Source organism: Amblyomma maculatum, chromosome 6 (genome assembly GCF_055883805.1).
Source record: "Amblyomma maculatum isolate TAMU_Amacu chromosome 6, ASM5588380v1, whole genome shotgun sequence".
Classification (NCBI taxonomy): domain Eukaryota; kingdom Metazoa; phylum Arthropoda; class Arachnida; order Ixodida; family Ixodidae; genus Amblyomma; species Amblyomma maculatum.
The window spans coordinates 44805707-44831738 of NC_139349.1; the positions used below are offsets into that span (position 1 = coordinate 44805707).

At 44.5% G+C, this 26032-nt stretch overlaps 1 protein-coding gene across 2 annotated transcripts in view; it reads left to right on the forward strand.

The window, feature by feature from the left end:
- Nucleotides 1-26032, forward strand: part of LOC146185629 (cell adhesion molecule 4-like) — a 280393-nt gene extending 254361 nt beyond the window's left edge. For both annotated transcript variants that reach the window (XM_084606539.1, XM_084606540.1), the window contains exon 4: nucleotides 25388-26032. In XM_084606539.1, coding sequence (XP_084462665.1) covers nucleotides 25388-25464 — 77 coding nt within the window. In that variant the 3' untranslated portion in view covers nucleotides 25465-26032. The remainder of the gene's footprint in view (nucleotides 1-25387) is intronic.

Below are 26032 nucleotides of genomic sequence, written 5' to 3' on the forward strand. Positions count from 1 at the left end.
CGACCCGTGGTAAAAAAGTCGCCGCAACTGGAAAATAGCAACAAACAAGCAAAACAGTGCATTCAAATTATGTTGCAGAAATTATGCGTAACCAAAGTTCTTCGTTCGACGACCAGAATTCGGGGAGCTTGATGGCACGTATACCACAGGCTCATGAAAGGATGGCTGGGGTTGCCAAAAAGGCTGTGCATCTGGGCAGCATCTGAGCCCATGACACACAGGAGGACAGAAGGTGTTGTTAGCAAGGATCGGTCTCCGGGAAGGAGCAAAGTTTCCGACGCAGAGACCGGATGGGAGTGCCCGTGTGTGTTTTGTTTATGTCCCCTACTCATCCGTGTCCGTTGGGCTGTATCAACAACTATGATAACGAAGGCGCGAAATCCGGGGTCACCAAGGTGTGGCGTAGAAGAATCAGACCAATATAACTGTCTGGTGTCCACAAATATATTTTATCAGACTGGCTCAGTAATCAGACTGTGCGCAGCTAGAATCCCATCTTGGCAGATGCCAAATCTGCTCCACTCGCATACCGCTCGGACCATCCTCGCAAGCGGAAGGACGCTACAGCTCCTTTAATAGGAGGCATGCAGATCTTAGCATTCGTATTTATGGTATGCGCTTCTCGCTTCTTTCTGGCCGGAATGTTGCTATTCCAGCAGTATTTAGGCAAAACTACATGAAAATCGCCGTATTCAATTGTGCATGGCAAAGGAACTGACAGGCTTCGCTGAAAAACAAGCCGGTTTTAATGAAAATGCTTAAAGTATCATTTTGAGGGAGCGAATACTGTATAGGTTTAATTTATAGTGTGGCATCAGCGAAGCAGCAATTTTAATCAAGACGTAAGGGTAGGAACTTACGACCCTCATAACATTCGACTTTGTCGCTGGCAGGTCATGTTCCCATGGTTTATGAGAAATTAAGAGCCTGTCTAATCTTAGTTCGAGGATAATAGGCCAGTAATCACTAAGCAAAACTACTTCATGCGGCCAACTGCTTTTACCACTTTTCAATTTCAGCGCGTAGTAGACACCACGCTCTTTAAGCTGGATGAAGTAAAATGCTTGGATCAGGAATGTTGGGCCGTATATTTCAGAAAAAAATAAACATCGTTGATAATTCTTTGATTACTAAGTTGTATGACCAAATTATTTTTCTTTTGGTTCATTAGTAATGACAATATCTCAGTCTTCCCTGGGTAAAAAGCGAATGCGAAAGGCATGTTTTTTGTGCCGAGCCCGTGAAAACTTTCCACGAAGCATAACAAAACATCCAGTGCAAGCGTGACCTGCGTCATTCGTAGAATGCACGGGCGTGCCAAAGCATCCTGCATGTGACTCGTATACTCAAAAATGCATTGGAATCATGTGTGGGGATAGGTGACGCCTCGCGCCCCGTTATAGCGACCTTCGTACTTACAGAAAACTGTTGGTATGGTCTTGTTGTTGCTGGTATTGGTGCATGCATGCACCATGCCGGTATCAGAACGCCTTTCATTGCTGTACACACATCGATATCACAGGCGATTGATAGAAGCATATTTTCTTAAATACTTTTCAAGCACATGAAGCTACAATGTGCTGCATACATTCGAGAGAATAAAAACAAACACTCATCCCGGCACCAGAGCTACGGGTTTCCCAGGAGAATTCTTCGAACGCTGCGCTTAAATGAGCGAATGAATATGGCAATCAGTTGTATTTTCTTACGTCAAACTTACTTCACCTGTGGTAGTGCGTGTATGCATAGCTTTCTGCGCTTTGCAGTACTCATTTACTTGGCTATATGTCGTCCTTCAAGAGTTGATCTAAAGAGTGCATATAGAGATGCTGTTTTCTGCTCTCGCGCTCTTGTTCGATTTTCTTCAGAGCCTGAAAAAACTGACAGACGGCTTCCATCGTCTAAGCTCAGTTCATTTCACTTCAGTCGTTCAGTCGTGTCCGACTCTTCGTGACCCTATGGACAATGTCACGCCACACTTTCCGGTCTCTCACTATCTTCCTATCACATACCTTAATCTGCAGCGCCTCGAGGATGCCATCTAACCATCGCGTTCGCTGCCTACCCCTTCTCCGGCGACCCTCAACCTTTCCCAACATCAAATCTTTCTCCAGCGACTCTTCTCTTCTCATCAGATGACCAGAGTAGCTGAGCTTTAACTTTAAAATTTGACCCTCCAATGAGCAGTCAGGGTTTATGGTCGACAATCTCGACTCATTTGATCTTCTGGCAGTCCAAGACACTCTTAAGAGTCTCCGCCAGCACCACAATTCAAACGCGTCAATTCTTCGGCGGTCAGCCTTCTTCACCGTCCAACTCTTGCATCCATACATCACAACTGGAAAGATTATAGCACGAGTTATACGGATCTTGGTTAGCAGACATATGTATCTGCTCTTTAGTAGGCGGTCAAGGCTAACCATGGCTCTCTTTCCCAGAAGCAGGCGTCTCCTAATTTCATGGCTGCAGTCTCCTTCCGGGGTAATCTTGGAGCCCAAGAAGAGCAAATTTGTCACAGCTTTCACTTCTTATCCCTTGATGCTCCAGGACTTGATAGGGCAAGACGCCATGATCTTTGTCTTTTTAATGTTCAGTTTAAGCCCAAATTTCTCACTCTCTTCTTGGACGCACATCAGAAGTCTCTTGAGTTCCTCTTCACTTTCTGCCATTAAAGTGGTATCATCCGCATATCTAAGGTTGTTGATACGTTTTCCAGCAATCTTCACTCCAGCTGAAGAGTCGTCCAGACCGGCCTTCCTCATGATGCACTCTGCATATAGGTTAATAGGCAGGGTGACAGTATGCAGCCTTGTCTCACTCCTTTCTCAATCGGAAACCAATCAGTAAGACCATGCCCAGTTCTGACTGTGGCCGCTTGCCCTTCATAAAGGTTCCTGAGGAGACAGATGAGGTGAATTGGAACTCCCATCTCTTGGAGAGCTTGCCACAATCTGCTGTGATCTACGCAGTGAAACGCTTTCGCAAAATCAATAAAGCAGAAGTAGATGGGTTTCTGGGACTCTCTTGCTTTTTCCATGATCCAGCGAAGGTTGGCAATCTGGTCTCTAGTTCCTCTGCCCTTGCGAAAACCAGCTTGCACGTCCGGAAGCTCCCGATCCACATACTGCTGCAGCCTACCTTGGAGGATTTTCAACATCACCTTGCTATCATGCGAAATAAGCGCGATCGTGCGGTAGTTGGAACAATCTTTGGCGCTGCCTTTCTTTGGAATGGGGATGTAAACTGTCCTCCTCCAGTCCTGTGGCCACTGAAGGGTTGTCCAAACCTTCTGACATAATGTACGCAGAATGTTAACAGCGTCATGGTTGAGGTTTTGAAACAACTTAGCTGCAATTCTATCAATTCCGCTAGCTTTGTTCTTAGCAAGGCTGGCGAGGGCCCATTCAACTTCACTCTTCAGGATGCCGGGCTCGAGATCAGTAATCACAACCATCTTATGTTGGGTTTGCTCATCCGGGTCCTTCTTCTACAGTTCTTCTGTGTATTCCTGCCACCTCTTCTTTATCTCTGAGGCTTCAGTGAGGTCCTTGCCTCATTTGTCCTTTATCACGCCCAGCTTAGCACAGAAGCTTCCTTTGATATATTTGATTGTCTTATACAGAGCTCTTGTGTTCCTTAAATGTCTGTTGTCCTGAACTGCTTGGCACTGTATGTTCAGGAAGGCATTCTTATCTCTCCCTGCTATTTTCTGAAAATCCGCAGTGAGAACCTTGTATCTTTCTCTTTCCCCCATAACGTTTGCCATCCTCCTTTCCTGAGCTATTTGCGAAGCCTCTTCAGATAATCAGTTTGCTTTCTTGCATTTCTTTTGCTTTGGAAGTACCTTAGTAGCGCCTTCTTGTATTATATCACGAACATCAGTCCACATCTCTTCAGGCTATCTGTCTTCTAGATCTAATTCTTGAAATCGATTCCTCACTTCCAAAGCATATTCTGGTAGAATTTGATCCAGATCATACCTGAAAGGCCTTCTAGTTTTCTGCGTTTTCCTCAATTGAAGCTTAAATTTGGCAACAAGAAGCTGATGATCGGTACCACAATCGGCCCCAGGCCTTGTTTTTACTGCTTGTATAGCGCTTCTCCATCTCTGCCGGCAAAGAATATAATCGATCTGATTCCTGTACAGACCGTCCGGTGAAGTCCACGTGTACAGACGCCTCTTGTGCTGTTGAAAATGAGTATTCGCTCTGATCAGGTTGTTTTCTTAAGCCTTAGCTGCTTTGGGACGTACGTTAATCCCCGTAAACCAAACTAAACTAAGCCAAGTTTTATGAACATAAACATGTGACGATTAGGGCTAGTTTGTGCGAACCTAACATAAACCAGCGAAAGACACAGAAACACAAGCAGTGAATTCCAGCGCTGTTCATGTACTTTTTGTGTTTCGGTATCTTTCGCTGACTCAATATGTAAGCTCAAACTTTTATGGCTTAGTTAAATCGGGAATTATATTTGTAGGAGGCAGTCTTTCACATAGTGTGTTTGAAAATGATTATATGCCGATTTATACGTGAGAGGTAAAAGATGCACATATTAAGAGGTTAGCGATTAAGCGAGTTGTAACGTGCGTGCACAAAAACGAAAATACGCAATTGGAGCTGCGGTCTGGAGACGGTAGGTCTCCCTTTATTTGAGCGGCGGCGTAAAATTAGGAGCTTATGGGTCCCACTATGCACCCCCCCCCCCCCCCTCCTCTCTGTTTTTTCTCAGTTAGAAAAATCCAGACAAGACTGTAATTTGCCATACACTTTTACGGTACTCGGACACCCTTCATTGATGAAAGACCTCGCTGCAGTCGACTTTGGACTCTTTTGATCACTCGAAGATCCTAAGCAGGATCATCGATTTTACACTAACAGTACCGACATACGCGGGAGGTAACGCTGAAGTGAGTGACGATGACCAAAAACTTTCTCCTCGGAAGATATACGCTGGCTAATGGCCCGCTGGATGAAGGACATTGAGAAGCGATGCACTGCACATGTTCTCTACCTACTTTTTTGCAAATGAGTTGTAGAACGAGAATGGTGCATAATTATTTACTTATTCCCAGGAAATTTCAAGTCTGATTATCATGCTAAAGAGATTCGCTATTTTATTGCCAAAAGTCCTCCGATGCTTATTACAATAATGAATGCGAAGGCATATTTACCGCATTATCCCAAATATATTTTTTCACAACATTTGCATAATGACAAGAAGTACAACTTATGCGGGTGCTTTTTGAGTGATGAAGACAGTGCTGCACTTTTACCGCCTCTTTCCGTTTAAACGCACCTGTCACGGTGATAAATGACCGCACTTTGTCTAAAAGTAAGCTTTTTATTTGTACATAATTGAAGTATTTTGCTGTCGCAAGAGTAAACGATAAAACATGGAGGCAGACGTTGAAAACAATCCTAAAATCCATTGCAAAATGAAACGACTACTGACAAACTGATGATAATTGTCAGGATATATTCACTAACTATGATCCTGCATTGTAGTAATAATGTGGCAGCCTTAGAAACCCCATCATGATGAAAAGCCGGCGTCCGGAGTATTTACATTGTATTAGCTGACAAATGTGGCAAGATCTTCTTGTAGTGGGGAGGAGAAAAATTCCGTGAGCTTGCTGCAGTAGGAACAACCAAAAAATAAGAATCACTAACCGTGACTTAGATTATAACAAGTTGTATCTAGAAGAAAATAAAAAATAACAATTGGCGAAGACATGCTAGCGCATTGTCATCGCATAATAATAATTAGTGCTACCCGTAATAATTGGTATTTTGTTCTTTCACAGCAGTTTCTTTTCCAACCCTGTCTTGAATACTTGACCTGGCAACCGACTTTCTTTATGATTTATTGTTTTTGCTCCTCTCAGGGTCCGGCTAGGCTGCTCAAGGCGACAATAAAGTCCAAAGATTACCGGATACTTTTTTCTCGTTTGAAGATTTGTATATTTAACACTATGAGAGATACATCAGGGCATTGTGCAAGGTGGTTGTATTGCAAGACAGACGTTATGTAGTACGTTGTAGAACGTAATTACTGGAAGAATAATTAACTAAACTTTATTTCGAGAGTTTTGATTTGCATTTTAGGCATGAATTATTTATTGCGACATAGAAGGATAGATAAATTTTATTTCATCAAAATCTTGGTCTCTATTTCAAATTTTCTTTTTGAGAAAAGTGCTTCCGCGGCAGATTTCGCGGCAGAAAAGTGGCACGAAATATTCAACGTAAAAAGAAATCATATCTAAGCGCATGGTGTTGGCTTTCAAAAATTGGAAATTCATATAATATTGTCGCTTTGATATTTATTGCACGAAATGCAAACGCGCTTTGTGTACTTGATGATGGGGAAGAATGCAACATGATAATCACAACCGTAATATCTGCACCATTTTATTAGTTTCAGTGCTTGAAAGCCAAGTGAGCGGAATTACGATATGAGTTTTGGCATTCGATATTTCCATGCACATTGCTGTGTAAAAAACTTAAAAAACGGATCTACCTCTGATGCCGGCGGCTTTCAATATCGCATTGAAATATTACGCATTGTAATGGATTAAAAAAATCTCAACTAGGTTTAGTAGGTAACCGGGTAATCAGTCAGGTCTATAACATACATTATCTCCGCCTTTTGTATATATCTCACCTCGCAGAAAGCCGCCAAATATCTCTCATGGTTTCGGAATAAAATTATGGTGCCTCTTTACATTTATTCCTGGGCCCCGATCGTGCTCCCGACTGCTTCTCCCTTGTCTAGCTGTTATAGCTGATGGCATTATTAGCCACTACGTCACAAATAAGAAATCAACATCGCCATGATGAGCCTGAGTAGCCCTACTGCACGGCAAATACCGCTATTATCTCTCCAACTAACTCGGGCCTTTGTCCGCTGCCACCATTATAACCCCACAATCTCATCCGCACACCTGACTTTCTGTAGCCTTCTGGACGCATGCAAACTAGCGAATAAATGATAAAGGCGATCACTATTATAATCCGTAAATATTTATCAATATAATATAAGATTTCAGTTATTTTAAAAAATTGGTATCCGGTGTAGACACTAGCGCCTTGTAAAAGTTGTTTGAGCCCTTAAATGCACGAGGTACGAATTAGTAGTAATGGTTATCAGCTAAACGTTTCAAGTTTTGAATATTCTACTTCCATGAAAACGTTGACCAATCTAATGCGTACTTGCTTGCAAATAGTCTTAACGTTAGTAGAAGGAGCTGCGATGAAGAATGCCGTCTGAAGCTGAAAACCATCTAGCCCGTCTAAAAGTTCTTTTAAACCATTTGATGAAGAAGGGACATAATAAGATACAATAAAAAAAAAACCGCTATGCAGCAATGCATAGCTATTAATTAAAACGATTTTGCATAGCGTCCTTAGGACCACGCAAACAATGCCAGGCGTGACAGTGGACTTGGAGGAAATGTGCAAGAGAACGCCTCTCTCCAAGCAAGCGTTTCTCATGCGCTGTCAGCTTTTGCCGTGAAGTAAAGAAAGATTTATAAAAAATATTACGCGAACCAATCACAAATGTTTTCACTCATTCGTAGGCGATATACCAATATGTTCTTATTTTTGTGAGGGCGGTCTATTCAACACGTTGACAGGAAACAAAGCTGTTATTCACGCGCAACGAGCGAATGAGCTTCAGCTGTTACGCTTGTCGTTGTGCTGTCGCGACGTGGCGTGTAGGCGGACGTGTACTGAGATTTGACTAGGAAAACCACTTATTAGATGGTTCTTGCAAGCGGACAAAAATACCTTCTGCGGAAATCCGGCTTTCGCGAAACTTCCAGTAGGCATTGTTCTTGCAGCTACTATCAGTTTATAAACAGTAGAAGTCTCTGTGCGATTAACTGTACCCCGTCTGTACGTCTATTTTCTAGCGATCATCTCTCAAAATGCAGCAGTTACATTATATCAAAAGAACAATATCTTCATTCAATCTTGTCTTGGGCGGCCGCAGAGAGATGCCTAATAAGCGACAAATGTTATATAGCTAGCGCGCAATGAGCTATGCCAGATTCACAGCTCTTCATATCTCTTTATTGAAAACATAAGTTTGAAGCACGCAATACGCGAAGGAGTGTCTTTATTTTACGTAGCCTATTCACGGGCGCGTCCTAGTGAAGTGTAAAGTGTGGACACTTCTCAAGCTCCAAACCTAAGTGTGACAAAGTGCATGATCAAGCTGCACCAGTTGCATTTCGTTGGCACAACGCTCAATTTTACACGTATATCCCAAACACGCCAAGCATTTCTCACGAAATAATTTCCAATAATAGAGTCATGCCCGCAGTCGGTTGCGAATTCCAAACAAAATATAAATTTCTATCATTTGCTATTCATGCACGACTGTTACGCAGCTCGCGCTTTTGTCTGGACCTTAAATACGTGGATGGATGGGAGCACATTTTTGCCAGCAGAAAGGGTTGGAAATTATTGCAAGGAGCGCAAAACATTAATTTATGTTGTTATTTTCACAGCCCCATTCTCCAAAATATCAGTCTTTGGCGCTGTCGGCGTTTTCGTCTTGTTGAGCGTTCGGATAAGCCGAGAGAGAAAAACAAAAAACAAAGGGGAGGGGGGGGGGGGGGTTGAAGGGGACATCTTAACTGCACCTCTAAACATAATACGTGGCAGCATTAAAAACTCTTCTTTTTCGGCCCCATATGTGGATCGCCTACATCTAATTTGTCATACTCCGTCTTTAATTGGTGCCTGTATTATCTCTTATATGCTCATTAGCACAGACGTAAGCTTACATAATATATTGTTACGGGGTGACAGGAAAGAAGACGGCACAACATGAGAAATGGTGAAGGATGATTTAAAGGCTGGCCTAGCGCGAGGTCTCCTCTCGCTCCACTGCCAATCTTCTTCGCAACACTTTACGGGTCCACCAAGCGTTCGTCTCCGATCGGTTCGTTGAAGTCAATGGTGACGTAATGGTGTAGATGTTCAAGAAAAGGTAGAAGAGAATGATTCGCTTGCCACCACGATGACGATTATCACGATGATGCTTGGGTGATCCGCCTCCCCTGGAGCTCTTCAGCCATACGTCAGCAAAGCATCCATGGAACCAATGGCTTGAGGTCGCGTCGGGCGGCTGGACAGGGCGGGGGTTGCGTGTTCTTGTCTTTCAGTTTTTCGGGTTCACCGGGTCTCTCCTCTGATCTGGTCTCTGAACAGTTCATGTGTGTGCCTTGTCTTCAGATCCGGGCTAGGGGCTTGGCAGTGGTAGTTGGCCTAGTCTAGGCAGGAAGGGCTGGGGCGAAGCTGCGCGGCGACATCCCAGAGCCCTTGGTCGATGGTCCCGGCGTAAGGATGGCGTCGATGCTCCAAAGCGAGGATGGGGATTACGTAGGCCGCACCTCCAAGAAAATGTTACGTGCGGACAAGCAGAGAACGGCACAACATGGTGACATGGTGAAGGATGATTTTATGGTTAGCCTAGCGCGAAGGCTACACTCGCGAAAATGGCAATCTTCTTCGCAACAGTATGAAAGGACATCCAACACAGATATAAAGCCTCGTTGTGATAAAGACAGCGCGAAAAGAAAGACACAAGACAAGATATAAGGAAGCTACAGGACAAGTGCTGACTCACAACTCAGCCTCAGCTTTTACTCCAAGGCCCAGACAATAACAAATGTGACGAAAACGAAGCTTTCGCGTGAAACAGCCCTGGGTTCCTCCGCTATACAAAAAGGTCTTTCAAAAAAAGAAATCTGCTTGTTTGAAAGAGCAAGAGAAACCTTGCTAAAGGACTTAATGTCCCTTGAAATAAAATATGCTTCAACCAGTTCTCTCGTCAGCTTCTCTTTCTGCCGATACAAAATTCTAACCTGGTCAAATAGGGGAGTACAGCGATGCGAGCCCAGAAAGGTTTTGTCCTTGCCACTTTCCAAGTTGTTTCGGTATTCTTGTAGCCTCTTGTTTATACACCGCCCTGTTTGCCCTATATAACAGGCTTCAAAAGAGAGTGGAAACCTGTACACCACACCAGTCTTGCAGCTGATAAGTGGGTCTTGATGTTCAACCCCACATTCCTGCTTCCTTGATTCTCTTTCCCTTTTAATAGTCGGGCAAAATCTTCTTCATCTGAAACACAGGGGTGTTTCACGCGAAAGCTTCGTTTTCTTCACATTTGTTTTTTTTCTAGGCCTAAGAGTAAAAGCTGAGGCTGAGTTGTGAGTCAGCGCTTGTTCTGTAGCTTCCTTTCATCTTGTCTTGTGTCTTCTGATCGCGCTGTTTTTATTACAATGGATGTTTACCAACTCGCCCAACAAAATATCTTGATAAAGATTTGTGTTAACCAAGCCGTACGATGATTTCTGAATGTCCTTGGAACAACGTGACTGACTCGGGATACAATTAAGAGTTTTGGAGGGTTGGATTCCGATCTCGCTGTTCCATCTAATTTCTATCTGTCAACTCCATCATGTCATGAGTTCCCTTCATATAACCCCGGTGACTAGACAGTTTGCTCCCATGTGAACTGCTAGCTATCGCCTGCCACAGTCATTCCCGTGATTTGTTTCCTCACTATGCCGATGCCAGGAACATGAGACCCAACGTTCTGCAACACTACCGGGCTAAAATCACGAGATAACGACAAGCTCCTTTTAGACCACACAGGAACAATGGTACGGCTTAGTTATAACGGGGCTTTATATATATGCCGAGTAACGTTTCACATATTGAGGCAGTCTACGACTTCAACTTTGGAGTGTGCGAAACAGAGAATTCATAAATCAACGGATTAGCGATTGGGAAAGTCGCAAATTTCATGTTCGCGACGGAGGATCCCCAAAGAGAGCTGTGCACTGGAGTCATTACCGCTGTTGCATCGTACACTTGAAAGCGACGCTTAAGAATCCCCTAATTGAAATGTGACAACGTTAAAGGCCTCGTTCACCGAAAATTCGGTGTCGACGACTCTCCGCCGGCGTTGGCGTTGTGAGCGAAAAATTGCTCACGTGGCGCTGGCAGGCGGTAGCTGACAGCTGACATGGGCGAATACTAAATGGATGTGGGGTTGTTAACATTACGTTTAGCAGGAGCTATCAACTCGAGACTCTCCTTCCATTTGAGAAGGTGACTTAAAATTAGCCTTCCAGGACCCTTGCATTCGCGTTAGCCCGAGGCCACGCAGGCACGTTCATGCCGTTATATACCATGGTATTACATCCATCGAAGACCAGTCACTTCTTAGCGACTACTTTACTTAACAGCGGATTCCAGCTGGTGCTGTACTTGGATGATGTATAAAACAGTTCCAAAAGTGGAAAAATAACAGTAACACGAACGAAACAATCACCGCAATTCACTCACAAAATCAATAACTTTCCGATCAACCCAGTAATTAAGACAAAATAGAAAGGCAGTGCCAATGATTGTTCCAACTACCGCACGATCGCGCTTATTTCGCATGCTAGCAAGGTGATGTTGAAAATCCTCCAAGGTAGGCTGCAGCAGTATGTGGATCGGGAGCTTCCGGACGTGCAAGCTGGCTTTCGCAAGGGCAGAGCAACTAGAGACCAAATTGCCAACCTTCGCTGGATTATGGAAAAAGCAAGAGAATTCCAGAAACCCATCTACTTCTGCTTTATTGATTATGCGAAAGCGTTTGACTGCGTAGATCACAGCAGATTGTGGCAAGCTCTCCAAGAGGTGGAAGTTCCAATTCACCTCATGTCTCCTCAAGAACCTGTATGAAGGGCAAGAGGCCACAGCCAGAACTGGGCATGGTCTTAGTGATTGGTTTCCGATTGAGAAAGGAGTGAGGCAAGGCTGCATACTGTCGCCCTGCCTATTTAACCTATATGCAGAATGCATCATGAGGAAGACCGGTCTGGACGAGTCGTCAGCTGGAGTGATGATTGCTGGCAAACGTATCAACAACCTTAGATATGCGGATGATACCACTTTAATGGCAGAAAGTGAAGTGGAACTCAAGAGACTTCTGATGCGCGTACAAGAAGAGAGTCAGAAGTTTGGGCTTAAACTGAACATTAAAAAGACAAAGATCATGGCGTCTTTCCCTATCAAGTCCTGGAGCATCAATGGACAAGAAGTGGAAGCTGTGACAGATTTTCTGTTCTTGGGCTCCAAGATTACCTCGGAAGGAGACTGCAGCCATGAAATTAGGAGACGCCTGCTTCTGGGAAAGAGTGCAATGGTTAGCCTTGACCGCCTAGTAAAGAGCAGAGACATTAGTCTGCCAACCAAGATCCGTATAACTCGTGCTATGGTCTTTCCAATTGTGATGTATGGATGCGAGAGTTGGACTGTGAAAAAGGCTGACCGCCGAAGAATTGAAGCGTTTGAATTGTGGTGCTGGCGAAGACTCTTGAGAGTTCCTTGAACTGCCAGAAGATCAAATCAGTTGATATTGTCGACCATAAACCCTGACTGCTCATTGGAGGGTCAAATTCTCAAGTTAAAGCTCAGCAACTTTGGTCATCTGATGAGAAGAGAGGAGTCGCTGGAGAAAGATTTGATGTTGGGAAAGGTTGAGGGTCGCCGAAGAAGGGGTAGGCAGCGAACGCGGTGGTTAGATGGCATCCTCGAGGCACTGCAGATGAAGTTATGGGATGTTAGGAAGATAGTGATACGCCGAAAAGCGTGGCGTGACATGGTCCATAGGGTCACGAAGAGTCGGAGACGACTGAACGACTGAACTGATCTTGGGTAACAATGACATCCAACCTGAACTGGAGCGTACACATCAAGTCCATTGTCTCGGCAGCGTCCAAAAACCTTCGTTTATTAAAGCACCGCCTAAAGCATTGCACGAAAAAAACTAAACTGACAGCATACACCTCACTTGTGCGTCCAATGCTCGAATACGCCGACGCTGTATGGGATCCTCACACAAAAACGTAAATAAAAACTCTTGAAGGCGTCCAGAAGAAAGTATTCCGGTTTATATATGAAGCTTATGGTCGGCAGGTGTCAATATCTGATTTGCTCAGGAGATCTGGGCTTCTCACGCCTGAATCACGTCTCAAACTTCACCAACCGAAAAGTGTTCTTCAATGTAATGCATAATAAAACAAAACTGAATTTTGAGATTTATATGCATTACAACACAACACACCACACCCGTAACAAAAATAAAAGGAATTTTTTGATGCCGCGATTGCCGGACAAAAGTATATACTTGTTCCTTCTTTCCACGCACCATTTACGAGTGGAACCGACTGCCAAGCGATATTACCAAACTGGTATTTTCAGAAACTTTCTTTTCAGCTATTTCATCTCGTATCGCAGTATCGACTCTAGTAGTGCATATTGTACATCAGTTTTTTCGTTTTATTCTGTTCACCCAAATAAATACGACTTGGTTATGGCGAGCCTTTATATGTGGGCGGGTAATCCACGCTAAGGCGTCATACCCTTAAAGGGCCACTGTCCAGGGAAGGCCCTTTTAAGCAAAGGAGCCCAGTGTTTCGATCAGGTACCGGAGATAGTCTGTGCAAAATTCCACAGTGACACGCGCGCCGCAAAGCATCGAAAATACAATTCAAAGCTCTCTCATGCTCTCCTTTGGGAAGCCAGCTTCCCCGTTTGCTGCGCTAGCCCGACGGGCCCCAGTAATGACGTACGTACCGCCAACGACGTCCATTGGTCCGTCTTGCTGACTGACGGGAGAAGGATGGGTGTCTATGGCTCGCTGCGCGCTTTTCCCTCGCCACGGCCAGACTGAATCCAGAGGCGTGCGCTCCCTCGGCCGTTTTTTTTTTCTTTTTTCTTTTTTTTTTTCGCGGTCGCGGAGTGCCACGCCCTACCTCCCGCCAAACGCCGAGGAGGGAGGAGAATTTGTCTTGCGGAGGCTAGACGACCTCGGGCAGGAGAGTGAAAAACCTTTGAGAGGGAACGGAAGGAGAGAAGCATGACAGAATCGGGTGATTGCGGTGGCTGTAACTGCGTTATTAGTTACTCTTTTCAAAAAAATTTTGCGGCCTTGCGTTCTAGGGGCGAAGTCTCACAGTCACCGGGGAACAAAATATTTTCGACCGGAGGGTAGACAGTGGGCCTTTAAATGGTACGTGTCCACTATAATGTTTTTTTTTTTCTTTTTTTTTTTTACCGTACATAGTCATTATACAAGACAGGATTCCGTACAGGAGGCGTCGGTGGCTGGCCCAATAGAGCATGCAGAATCCGCTATTAAACCCATTTTGGCGGCTTTTTCCTTCTTGTTAAGAATGCCTGAGATATGTCTGTAAATCGATCCACCCACAGTTTTCGCCTACGAGCGCTAAATAATTTGTAACTGGAATTCCTTTTCTCACCAGTTTCGGTTTCAGCAGTCGAGAGATGGCCGTGACGTCAGAATCAGGTCGGAAGAAAAAACAGCGATATAACCGCCGAATCTTCACTTGTAGTGGTTCCGGTTTCTTGAGGCAGGATGGCTTTATCGTTGTGAATTCAAACAACACAGCAATGGTTGTATCACTGTATTTTCATCCTTTACGTGACCTATACTTTGACGTCTCAGCCATCCCTCTGTTGCTGAAGCAGGAACCGAAACAAATGAGTAAAAAATTCTGTTATAAATTATCCAGCAGTCGTAGGGGAATATGGTATGGTGAACCGTCTACACTAATGTATTAGGCAACCAAACACATCAAAAACTAAGCATAAAAAAGTGTCTATTGGTCACTGGAATTCTGAACTGTGAAAGCTCTAACATGCGAGCAATGTTTTTCACAACTACAAGAGGCTCATGTACTTCTCCATTCTGCCAGTTAGTCACATTGCAATTGAGTAAATTCATCTTAAGTTAGCACGAACCCAAAACTTAGGTGTCTATAGTCTGTTAAAAAAGGAAGAGCTTAATTTTTTTTAAGCGTTCTGAACAAGCGTATTGTCATTGATAACCTTTCTAAATGCGGTGAAGAAATAGATTAAAGTGCAAAAATAGGCTCAATATTTTGTTATGTCAAACAAGCCGTGGGCAACCAAATACATTAAAAACTAAGCATAAAAAAGTGTCTATTGGCCACTGGAATTCTGAACTGTGAAAGCTCTAACATGCGAACAATGTTTTTCACAACTACAAGAGGCTCACGTACTTCTTCATTCTGCCGGTTAATCACATTGCAATTGAGCAAATTCATCTCTCTCTTCTGGCTGACCTGCTCGGCACGAGTATCGAAAGTCAGAGAAGACGTGATAAGCTCTTCTTTTAAGAGCGTTAGCTCTCGCTACTCACGTTTCCAGAATTCTTGTCTGTCCATCCGAAAGGTTCAGTATGGCGGCAGATCAAGTGATCAATTGCCGCCGACGACCACCAAGCAAGACCAAAATATGTAGCGCCACCATATTGATCAAGGTGTGAAGTCACCGTAGATAATTGTTATGAAACAAAATTGAGATTTCAGCAAGGAACATATGCAATGCTTACCAGCCGTTTGCGCAAAAAAACTTATAAAACATTTTGCAGCCTCCCCTGGCCGGACAAGCATGAATGAGAACGTTTAACCGTTACCACCGCTATGCAAAATGCCTGTTTCTTTTTTGGATGTCCACATCACCTAGAATTTTCCAAACGCTGCGCAGCTTCAGAATCTGGCAGCGAGTTACCAATTTACGCGGGAATTGCAGAAATGTCCAGTTGTGTTGCAGTTCTCGCTTGCCCCTGATTCTTTACTCGCTTTCGCGTTGAGAGCTGCACTGATTAGGTTTGTCGTACATCCATTAACGAGTGCAGAGAGGAAGCCTGCCACGCGCGCTTCGTTCATGCATACTTAATGTATAGTCGCGACTGCGTTTTTTTACCTTGGGTGCTTGCCTGCACGTACAATGAACGTAAGATAATTAGTAGACCGTGCACATTAGTAACGGTTGATTACGTAACTTACTCTTATACTGACAGCAAGCGTCATTTTCTCGATTTAGCTAATCTTGTTCAGTCCACACAAGCACGTTTTGCGGCGAAAATGAGTCCAATATGCAGCGAACAGCCCATGAAGAAAAAGAATTGGTATTCTGAACATAATGCTATTGTCCTATTTTTGTATTTAATATTTCCTGGGAAAGTGTACACTTTAACTTTAATAGAGAACTTTACAGATTTAACGTAGACCTGATTATTGATCTCAATATGAGAAGACTTATAACAATAATTTTAGCCCGTCGTGCTGACGCAGTGGCTAGGACGCATGGCTACTGAACCAAGGACGCGAGTTCGAATCCTGCTCCCAGCAGCAGCTTTTCGATGGAGGCGAAAGCAAGGCCTCTCGTGTACTGTGCGATTTCACTGCACGGTAAAGAATCCCAGTTGGTCAAAATTCCTGGAGTCCTCTGATGTGACGCCTCTCATAGCCTGAGTCTCTGTTGGACATTAAACAAGACAAACCAAACCAAACCAAAAAAAAAAATTTATTCAACATATGTTTTTCCACTTTGAATGCACTTTGTTGAACCGTTGGTAACATCGTTGCCACTTGGAAAGCCGTTGCAATTTAAAGCTACGCTACGAAAAAAAAAAAAAGAATTTGAAAAGGCATCGCTGCATGATAGTGGATGGGCGACGTGTAGCCGATGAATGGTTCGGGGTGATATGCATCTCATGGGAAGAATATAAGTGCTTCGAGCAAGGGACTGTAAATATTTTTTCGAAGAGAAGATGGTTGAAAGTGCAACGGCAGAGTAATATCAGCAACAACTCTGGCGCTGTTTTTCGGGCGCAGAGGCTGTCGTCATAAGAATACAATTCATGAATTAGCCTGGCAGCACACATTTGAATAGACTCCAGAGGAATATTAAGGCAAGCTTAATGTTGATTCCAAACTGGGGATGCACCATCTAGCTTAGGCAGACAAGTTTAACGATGGTGTTAAATACGCCTAATCAAGCCGCGTTAAGTAGAGCGATTGCTCGAAATAGAAGCTAGCAGCAGTAAACCTCCACTAGTAGCATTAAAGAGGCCATGATAAGGAATGTTTAACGGCAAATTGTACCTTTCCTTGGAATGGGAGCAGTTAGGGATAAGGGTAGATGGAGAATACCTCAGTAATCTGCGATTTGCTGATGACATTGCCTTGCTAAGCAACTCGGGGGATGAACTGCAAATAATGATTGATGACCTAGACAGAAAAAGTAGAAAGTTAGGCTTGAAAATTAATATGCAGAAGACTAAGGTAATGTTCAACAGCCTCGGGAAGGAACAGCAGTTTATATTAGGTAGCGAAATACTGGTAGTAGGCGAATATGTCTACTTAGGACAGGTAGTAACCGCAGATCCGGACCATGAAAAGCAAATAACAAGAAGAATAAGATTGGGATGGAGCGCATTTGGCAAGCACCCGCAGATTATGACTAGCAGCTTACCGGTATCGCTCAACAGGAAAGTATACAACAGTTGCATCTTGCCTGTACTCACCTATGGGGCTGAAACGTGGAGGTTAACCAAGAGAGTTCTACTTAAGTTGAGGACAACCCAGAGGGCTATAGAACGAAAAATGGTAGGTTTGACATTAAGAGATAGAAAGCGTGCAGAGTGGGTCAGAGAAATAACTCAAGTTACCGACATTCTAGTGGAAATTAAGAAGAAGAAATGGACATGGGCAGGACGTGTAGTGCGAAGAGAGGATAACCTATGGTCGCTGAGGGTAACACACTGGATTCCAAGGGAAGGAAAGCGTAGCAGGGGGCGGCAGAAAGTTAGGTGGGCGGATGAGATTAAGAAGTTCGCAGGGGTCAAGTGGATGCAGCTAGCGCAGAACCGGGCTAAGTGGAGAAATATGAGAGAGGCCTTCGCCCTGTAGTGGTTATAATCAGGCTGATGATGAAGATGATGATGTACATTTCCTGTCCCAGACGCGGGTTTTTGGATGGCTTGCTGCAGTTTTCCTGCAGAAAGAAATTTGCTGAAAATGCTCACCGCACCGCAGGAAGGGTTGACGCAGACGGCACGATTTTTTTTTTTTTTCATTTCACGTCTGCTTCGCGGCTGCCTTCTGTGGATCATGTTTCCACGCAAGTTTAAAAAATTACCTGCGCATAACGGCGCAGGCGGAACTCGAGCCACCTTAGCACTTAACGATCATGGAGGAAGAAAAAAGCTCCTCCATGTTAACGATGGCCTCGTGCTGCCTTACTCTGAGGGGCAGGCGCAGAAACGTGCTCAGGCAGCCGGCGGGTGCCAGGAGGCTCCTTCTCGCGGCGACGATTAAAAATCCTGCAGCCTTGCACCGAATTCGACGCTTTCCACTTAATGCTGTAGATGGCGCTACGGACGTAGCGCGCTGTAATTTGAACGCTTAGGCGGACCCTACTAGAAACGGCCTTCGCTTGGGTCGGCTCGTTTAAGCTTAGCTTTTAGCTATTTTCCTTTCCGGGTCCCTGCCCATTACGAGTTCGGCGTGCCAAATGAATAGGCGCTTCTAGGGCGCCCAAAGGGTGAGGCCGAGGCAGCCCTGTCACCTACTCCAATATTTCCTCGGCCGACGCCAGCGGCATCACAATGCACGTCGACGCCACTCGCGGGAAGCCATAAGCGCCTCCCGGCTAAATTGGCTCTCTCGGCCGCGAAGCTGCGGCGAGCGGCCAGTTCGCCTGGGAGATTATCGCTCTCCGAACCCTAAATAAGTTCCCCGCTGCCGGACGCCGTCCAGTCCAGGCCTTTCGTGCCCTAAAGACCGCACGCCTCTAACCCGCCTGTCTTTCCCAATCTCCCCTGAAGCTGCGAACGCTCTTTCACATACCTGCTGCTCTCGAAAACAAAAGACGAGTAACGGAATGAGAGAGCCCGTTTTCGGTACTGTCTCACTTCTAGAAAAGGGCCGACTGAAAAAGCACCCGGCTTAATGTGACACGTGACAAAATTAGTATCTTTTTGTGCAAGCACCCGACTTTTAAACAGTGGCCCTTTGTGCACTGATTGAAAACGTGACGTGACAGGCAACCATTTCCTAAGGGCTTGCACTAATGTTTTCCCCCGCAACCAAACAATTTCTTTTTTGAGGGTTCTTTTTTTTTTTTTTTGTCTGTGTTTGCGTGCCAACAACAGCATTACACATCGCAACTACTATTCCACATCAGGTCGTCTGGAATACGGATTGAACTGGAGCGAAGATTGTGTAAGAAAGGTCCCTGAGAGGTCCGTAATATGCCAAAATAATTCGCACGCAACCAAAGAGAGCTGCCTGCGAGTGTCATTAGGTAACTATTAATTATACGCTTTTGGTTAATACTAAGCACCAGGAAAAGTTATAACTCTTCCTCGCATGTACTAATTGCACGGCTCAGATGTTTCGTGGGCCTGGGTAACAAACTAGAATGAACTCTTATTACGCAAACACTTTTATTACAGCTGCAGGGCAGAAAACAAGAAGCTGAGAAGACACTTCTCTGCTGAACCACACCGTCCTGCACCTAGTTGCATGAAGCGTGTATTGCGCTGTCACTGCCTATCGAATAAATATGCCCTAATACGCGCCATACGCTCACAGCCACATTCTTATAAATGAAACTGCTAGCTTGCAGCTTATAGTGGGTTATGACAGACTCTTACTTGGGCGAAATTGAAATGTATTGTGTAATTTTTTGCCTAGTTATAAACAGTGTAAATGCTGACAAAGGCATCTTTTTGAAGAATATCGTGAAACCGAAGTCATTTTGCAGGCGCATCAGCGCTGAAAATAACAGGGGACGTGAGGTGAAGCCTCATCTCCTACTCACTTTCCTTCCTTACACTAGGCGAAGAGGAAACATATTGCAATGGTGTCCAAAGAAAGAAGCAAAACAAATACACAACTTGTGAAATCATCCTGATGTGAGGGATGCCCTTATAGCTTGGGTTTTTAATGACGACTGCTAAAGCCGTAGTAAAAAGAAGACGAATCTGCGTAGTCATCGTATCCTTTCAACTGACTGCAATTCGTTTTCACAATCAGCTTTCATGAGAGTTGCCTCGAAAATAGCTGGCGGCATTACTGATGTTTTTTACGCAGCAATATTGTGCGTTTATTTCGCTGCAAACATCACATCCCAATGTAAGGACGTGAAGTTCGGGAGAAAATAGATGTTGCTCGCTAAAAAATATTTTTTCAGACCTGAAGCGCATGAGGTCTATGAGACACAATGGAGAGTGTAGTGGGTGTTTGTAAAGTCAAATATTTGTTTAGAAAGGTAACGGGGCCTCTAAAGTTACTTTTGCAATTGGTCTGTATTGGCTCATACGGTGTACACTACTCCAATTAGTCTTTTATTTACCTATTTTAGGAGGTCATCTGTATTTTAACTATTGGTACTTGTCTTCTATGCCAGGAAAAAAGTTAACAAATTTTATTGGTTCTTACAAAACCGACAAATGCCACTTGGATAGGCAGCTGCACACCGAAACACGGCCCCAGCGGGCGCATCCGCTGTATATTGCTCCTCCTGGATGCACTGAGGCCGGATTGCGAGCGCAATGACAGTGCGTATTCTGTACAGCCACGGCGGCATTAGCGAGGGCGTGGTAAGGCTAAACTGACAACGAACCACCGCGCGCTTGCCTGGCTCTCCCATGGGCTCTCCGCTGATGCTATCCCTAGGGTGCCTAGATAGTTCCGCGTTTCTCCGTTCATGGTGGCGACACATCGGGCGGCGCCGCCATCTTGGTACATATGCCGCATAGCCTCGCCGTCGCGGTCAGTTGTGCGCTGCTGGAATTGCATGCTGTTAACGACGTGCCTAAATGTCACCGCTTTCGCTCACGTTTTAAACGTTCGCGTCGTATCACCATTCAGGGCTAGTTTTCAGGGAACGGGATGTGCAAAGTCTGTCAGCACCCTGAACGCCGGCGCTGCTTTCGAGGCACTCTAGCCATAACATGAACGACATCTCTGGGTGAAGTAATCTACGTCATACGCGTTCTGATGCGACTATCAGGGTGCGATTTGTGAACCTTGTAACAAGCACTACAATTTCTTATATTTTTTTCTCCGCTTTATTAGTTGAAGGACAAGCTTCACTTCTGCAGATATAACAGTCACCGAAATTGAAAATAAAAATTTAAAGTAATTAGCTAACCAAATTTAGTATTCTGTTTCTTACCTGGTGTCCACTGTATGGCCACTAAAGCCCATGTGCAAAAATAAACGTAAAACTATTTGCCATTCTTTTAACGCTTTACAGCTTTTAAAATAAATCTCATCGCATATTACTGCGATTTTGCTGTAAACGAAACAGTCGCTTCTTATGCAAAGAAACGTAAGGTTATAGGGAACATGAATGATGTTGAGTGTCCAGGTTACGACAGAAAGAAAATGGCTACACAGTATGAAAGGGCCCTGAACAAGGTTTGAGGAGCAGCCTCAGTTTGCAAACCGAGCCAATGTTTCGACAAGTCGTCATATCGAGACGTTGGCTCGGTTTGCGATATGAGGCTCAGCCTCAACCTTTGTTCGGTGTTTTTTCTACACACAATTGCTTTCGCTGTTTCGAGTCACTCAGAAAATATTTTTCTGCAAGTAAACTACATCGAAGAATATCAAGCAAAGAAATACGGCTTAATTCTGTTACTACATACATAGAGCGTACGTATTACTGTAATTAAAGCTTCGCTGCTTTGCGCTATTGAGTTGGTATTGAAGGTTGAAGGTTGAAGGTATTTATAAACTTTTGAAAGGATTTGCATAGTTTGAATTACTTTTTTTTCTAGGCTTTCAAATTAAAACACAGTATCGTTGAAAACAGCTTCTGCCTTCTATTGGCATCTCTTCTGAGCGTCCTCACGATTCAGCATTTCTGTGCTATCAATTTTCCTCGCCACCTTCTTTGCTGCTTCATGAGGGCGCAGCACGCCGTGTTGATACCGCTGTCCTATACGTTCAAGTGCCCCGGCTCGAGTGTGTCTTGTATCTTCACCCAGTGACCTACGGTTAGCTACGTCGGCTCCGCGAACGCTCAACCCCGTCACGTGCAGCAATCGGTTCCGTTCGCTGTGACGTTGGAAAGTCGTTACCAGCTTCTCGGAACAAATAACTCTGTCTATCGTTCCTCCATACGCTACGTTCATGTCGCATTTAGAAAGGCGTGGGCAACGTGGGCGTGACACCGCTTTAGCATGCAGTGTAATGGAGAAAAAGCTCTGCCGTACCATTTCAGCGAACTATATCTGTCTGCAGGCTGAGCTGTGACGTTCTCAGTTCCACGCGCATGCAAGGTCCCACGAACCATCTGCAGTAACCCGACGCACGTCCTGTTCAGCTGGCGGTTGGGCCCATATTGGGGGCGAAAAAAATACGACGCACGTTCTCATGCGCCGCCGCTGAAATTCTTCGCCTCGTTGTCATGAGAAGGCCGTCTGTGAAGCTGTGTAGCGCGATGTGGTTTTATGTTGCGAAGTCACGCATGTCACGGGAGCCACGCGTACTAATCTGGAGGTTCAGAGCCTAGTAAAATCGTCACACATCGTCTCACATATGAACGCCCGCAACCTGGCCTCGACGCGCGGCAGCGGCGCCCTTGCGCGGCAGCGGGCAAGTACTTCGTCTTCCGAGACAGTTAACTGTCCAACCGAGGTGCACCGTGCAACTAACGCGATGTAGTACACCCGCATTTATATTAACAAATATCGCTGTGTAAATTTAGCCAAACGATACTGCGCATTGCAATCAGGTTATATATTCCATTTCAGAAGATTGTGGTTTGGGCAAAGCGTTGCTTTCTACATTGCGAAATTTCATCCTGGTTGCCAGTCACGACATCTTCCATCCTGCCCTTTGAATACGATTGCTGCTAAGTTGGCTCTGTTGACACCTTCCATACTGCCCTTGGATTACAATCGCTGCTTAGTTGACTCTGTTGGCACCTTCTATCCCGCCCTTGGATTACAATCGCCGCTTAGTTGGCTCTGTTGGCACATTCCATCCTGCCCTTGGATTACAATCGCTGCTTAGTTGGCTCTGTTGGCACCTTTCATTATGCCCTTGGATTACGATCGCTGCTTAGTTGGCTCTGTTGGCACCTTCCTTCCTGCCCTTGAATTACAATCGCTGCTTAGTTCGCTCTGTTGGCACCTTCCATCCTGCACTTAGAGTACAATCGCTGCTTAGTTGTGCTTTCCATCCTGCCCTTGGATTACAATTGCGGCTTAGTTGACTCTATTAACTCCCTATATATAGTACCTTGTTTTCGTATTAACGTACACCAATAATGACGGCAGAGAAAGAAAGACAGTTTGTTGGGTTTCTACTTATATATTTATTCGTATCGGTTTCTTTCATTTTTTATTGCTACCGTTCTTTAATAATTATTATTGTCTAAGAGTTGTCTTTGCTGTGTTTCTTGTTGCACCTTTGTATAAGGCATGTGCTCTACGGAACACGTAGCAGGACATTATAAAAAGCTCATTTGAGTTGCTTGATTACATGGACAAATGAGCATCAAACTTAAAAATGCGATATACTACAAGAGCAAGCAGGTTGCTACGACAAATCCAACAGAACCTAAAAAAGGGTGTAGAAAAACCAACATGTCTTTAAAAGCGCCTACAAAGTTCCTAATAAGTGTTGAGTTGGACTGCGATTGTCATACTCTACACTCTAAATCGCAGCACACTTGTTGGTGGTATGGTGGTAAGTGACGTCCAACGTCTCAAAGCGGCACACTAGGCTATACGGAATGCCACAGCGAAAGACCTCAGGAATAGTTTAGACCACATGAGTTCCCTTATGAGGCACATACCTACATAGCATTGGGGTGTTTCTGCACTATGCATCGGTGAAATTGGGGCCGCCATGACGGGCAGTATTTACGCATCATAACCCATGCGTATTCCTCAGTTATCTCTATGTAGTTGTTCTGTTCACTCAGCCTCCAGGCTCGTGGATCACGTTGCTAGACGGTTTGCTCATGGATCAGTGTTCATTGCACATCTGACCGCCAGAAATAGCCTGGGCTTAGAGGACCTGTAACAAACAGAGCCTAAGCAGTATTTTATGGCGGCTTGATTCAGGAAAATGACTAAGAAAGTGGGCGGGAACTAAATTGTTGCGCCCCTCTTTAGAAGAGTTCTGAGTCGATATCAGCAGAAGTAATATTAATAAGTGGTGCTTAGGAACGAAGCGTGAAACATATACCAGGTTCTTTGTTGAAGCATTTCCCTTGATTTGCATGGCCCGGTGATTTGGTAATGATGACACTCGGCAATGCAGTTGGAGTACCTGGGTTCGAACCCTGAAGTTATGGCGGCATTTCGATGGAGATCTATGGGCGATGGAGAATAATACGGAGTGCTCTATTGCGGCATCCCTCTTTTCCTGAGCCGCTTCGCAATAATAAACTTCACATATCACGATAATTCTCTCGAAGGCGGCACCGGTGAGACGAAGACTCACCGGTGCCGCCTCTGCTACGCATATGTTCGCGGCATCTATAAAGGGTTATTCATTATTGGTGTGCAGTAGGCGATATTGCGATGTTGTAGTAGCGCAGAGAGACATGGGCAGAGGAAGAAAGACGAACATAGCGTGTTCGTCTTCCTCCATTTGTCCATGTCTGTCTACGCTTCTGCTACGCCGCAATGGATCAACAACTAGCTAAACGAAGGACTATTGTAGGCTATATATTTTATCCTTAATAAGGAAGTAATTTCTCATTGGCATTCACCCAAGCGCAGTCATACGGCGACAAAGGAAAGGTTCTTCCTTCCTTCTGTTCTACGACTAAATTCCTTAGGCTCTGGGTTAACTGTCTCAGTAGCCTGTCTTTTCAATTTTTTTCCCATTAGCTGCTCGCCGGCAACCTTGCCTTTTTTGGCTTTGCCTTTGGTTTTATAAAACTACACCTACTTTGCTTTCGTAATGATAATAAAGGTACACAAAGCTTTGAAGTCATTTGATGGATCTGCGGCTCAGTTGATTATCCATGGTGGCTTGATACTAAGGTCCCACCTGTCGCCCTCATCCGCCCCACTTTTGTTAGGTAGTGTAGTCAAAGGGCCACTAAAAATTAAGATGATCACGATGATGATCGTGAATAAAAGCGCGGAAACACGCCAGTGCGGATCAATTTATTAGCGTAGGCGTAGTGATAAATCGGCGTGTCTAATTTTATTCACTTGGGCATTAAGCGATCCGTATTAATTAGTGAGCTCGCTCACGCGCATTTTCGTCCAGCGGTGATCGCAAATTATGCTTGACGTACAACAGGGCAAACCAATTAAGAAGTAATAGCTGCCGCGGGACTCGAGAGATTAATGCGCATTTTTCGCCCTTACGCAAAGCTGTGTGCCTGTGGGTCTATGAGTATTACGTACTATTGAGCCAAATTTCGCACTTTTTTCGTATTTGCGCAGGAAGATTTGTTCACCAATAACGATTCAATGACGCACTTTTTCTTCCTTGCAGGCTCACGGGCATCGTACTGGACCTGCTGGCGATGGCTGCATTTGTGTTTGGTTTGCCTAATAATGGCGCAAGAGTAGTTCCATGCTCAAAAACAGGAAGAGGTACTTCGCCATGCGGAACGTGTTTGCGTAAATATTGAATGAGGTATAGAACGTATTCAGCCTAAGCTTTCGTTACAAATGGCACACTGCGATAAATGTCAAGCAAGTAGAGGACAGTTCCAGCATAAAATAAATACAACTTAAGTGCAGCGGTAGGTTTCAAAGGCTAAATATTTGTTTGCTTGTTATTGTGCAAATGAGTATGCTTAGCATTTTTAAACAACTGCTCATACGTTTCTAAAGAAAGCTTAGAATACCTGCTGCGAAGATGCAGCTGGTCACTAGTATATTCATGCCGCCATGAAAAAGCACAGCTTACCACTGAAATTGCTTTCCTTCGTTTTTCTACGGACTGCTAACTCTTACTCAGATTTTTGTGCTGTAAAATGGTAAATAATTTCAATAATAAAAAAATTACAAGTTGTCCTAAGATACGGTAAAAATGTCCCAAGTTTTGTTCATCGTGTTATCGAGATTCTGTCATATTGAATAGTGGACTGCTTTTTGATGTAATAATATTGTGTGCTTATTTCAAATAAATAAT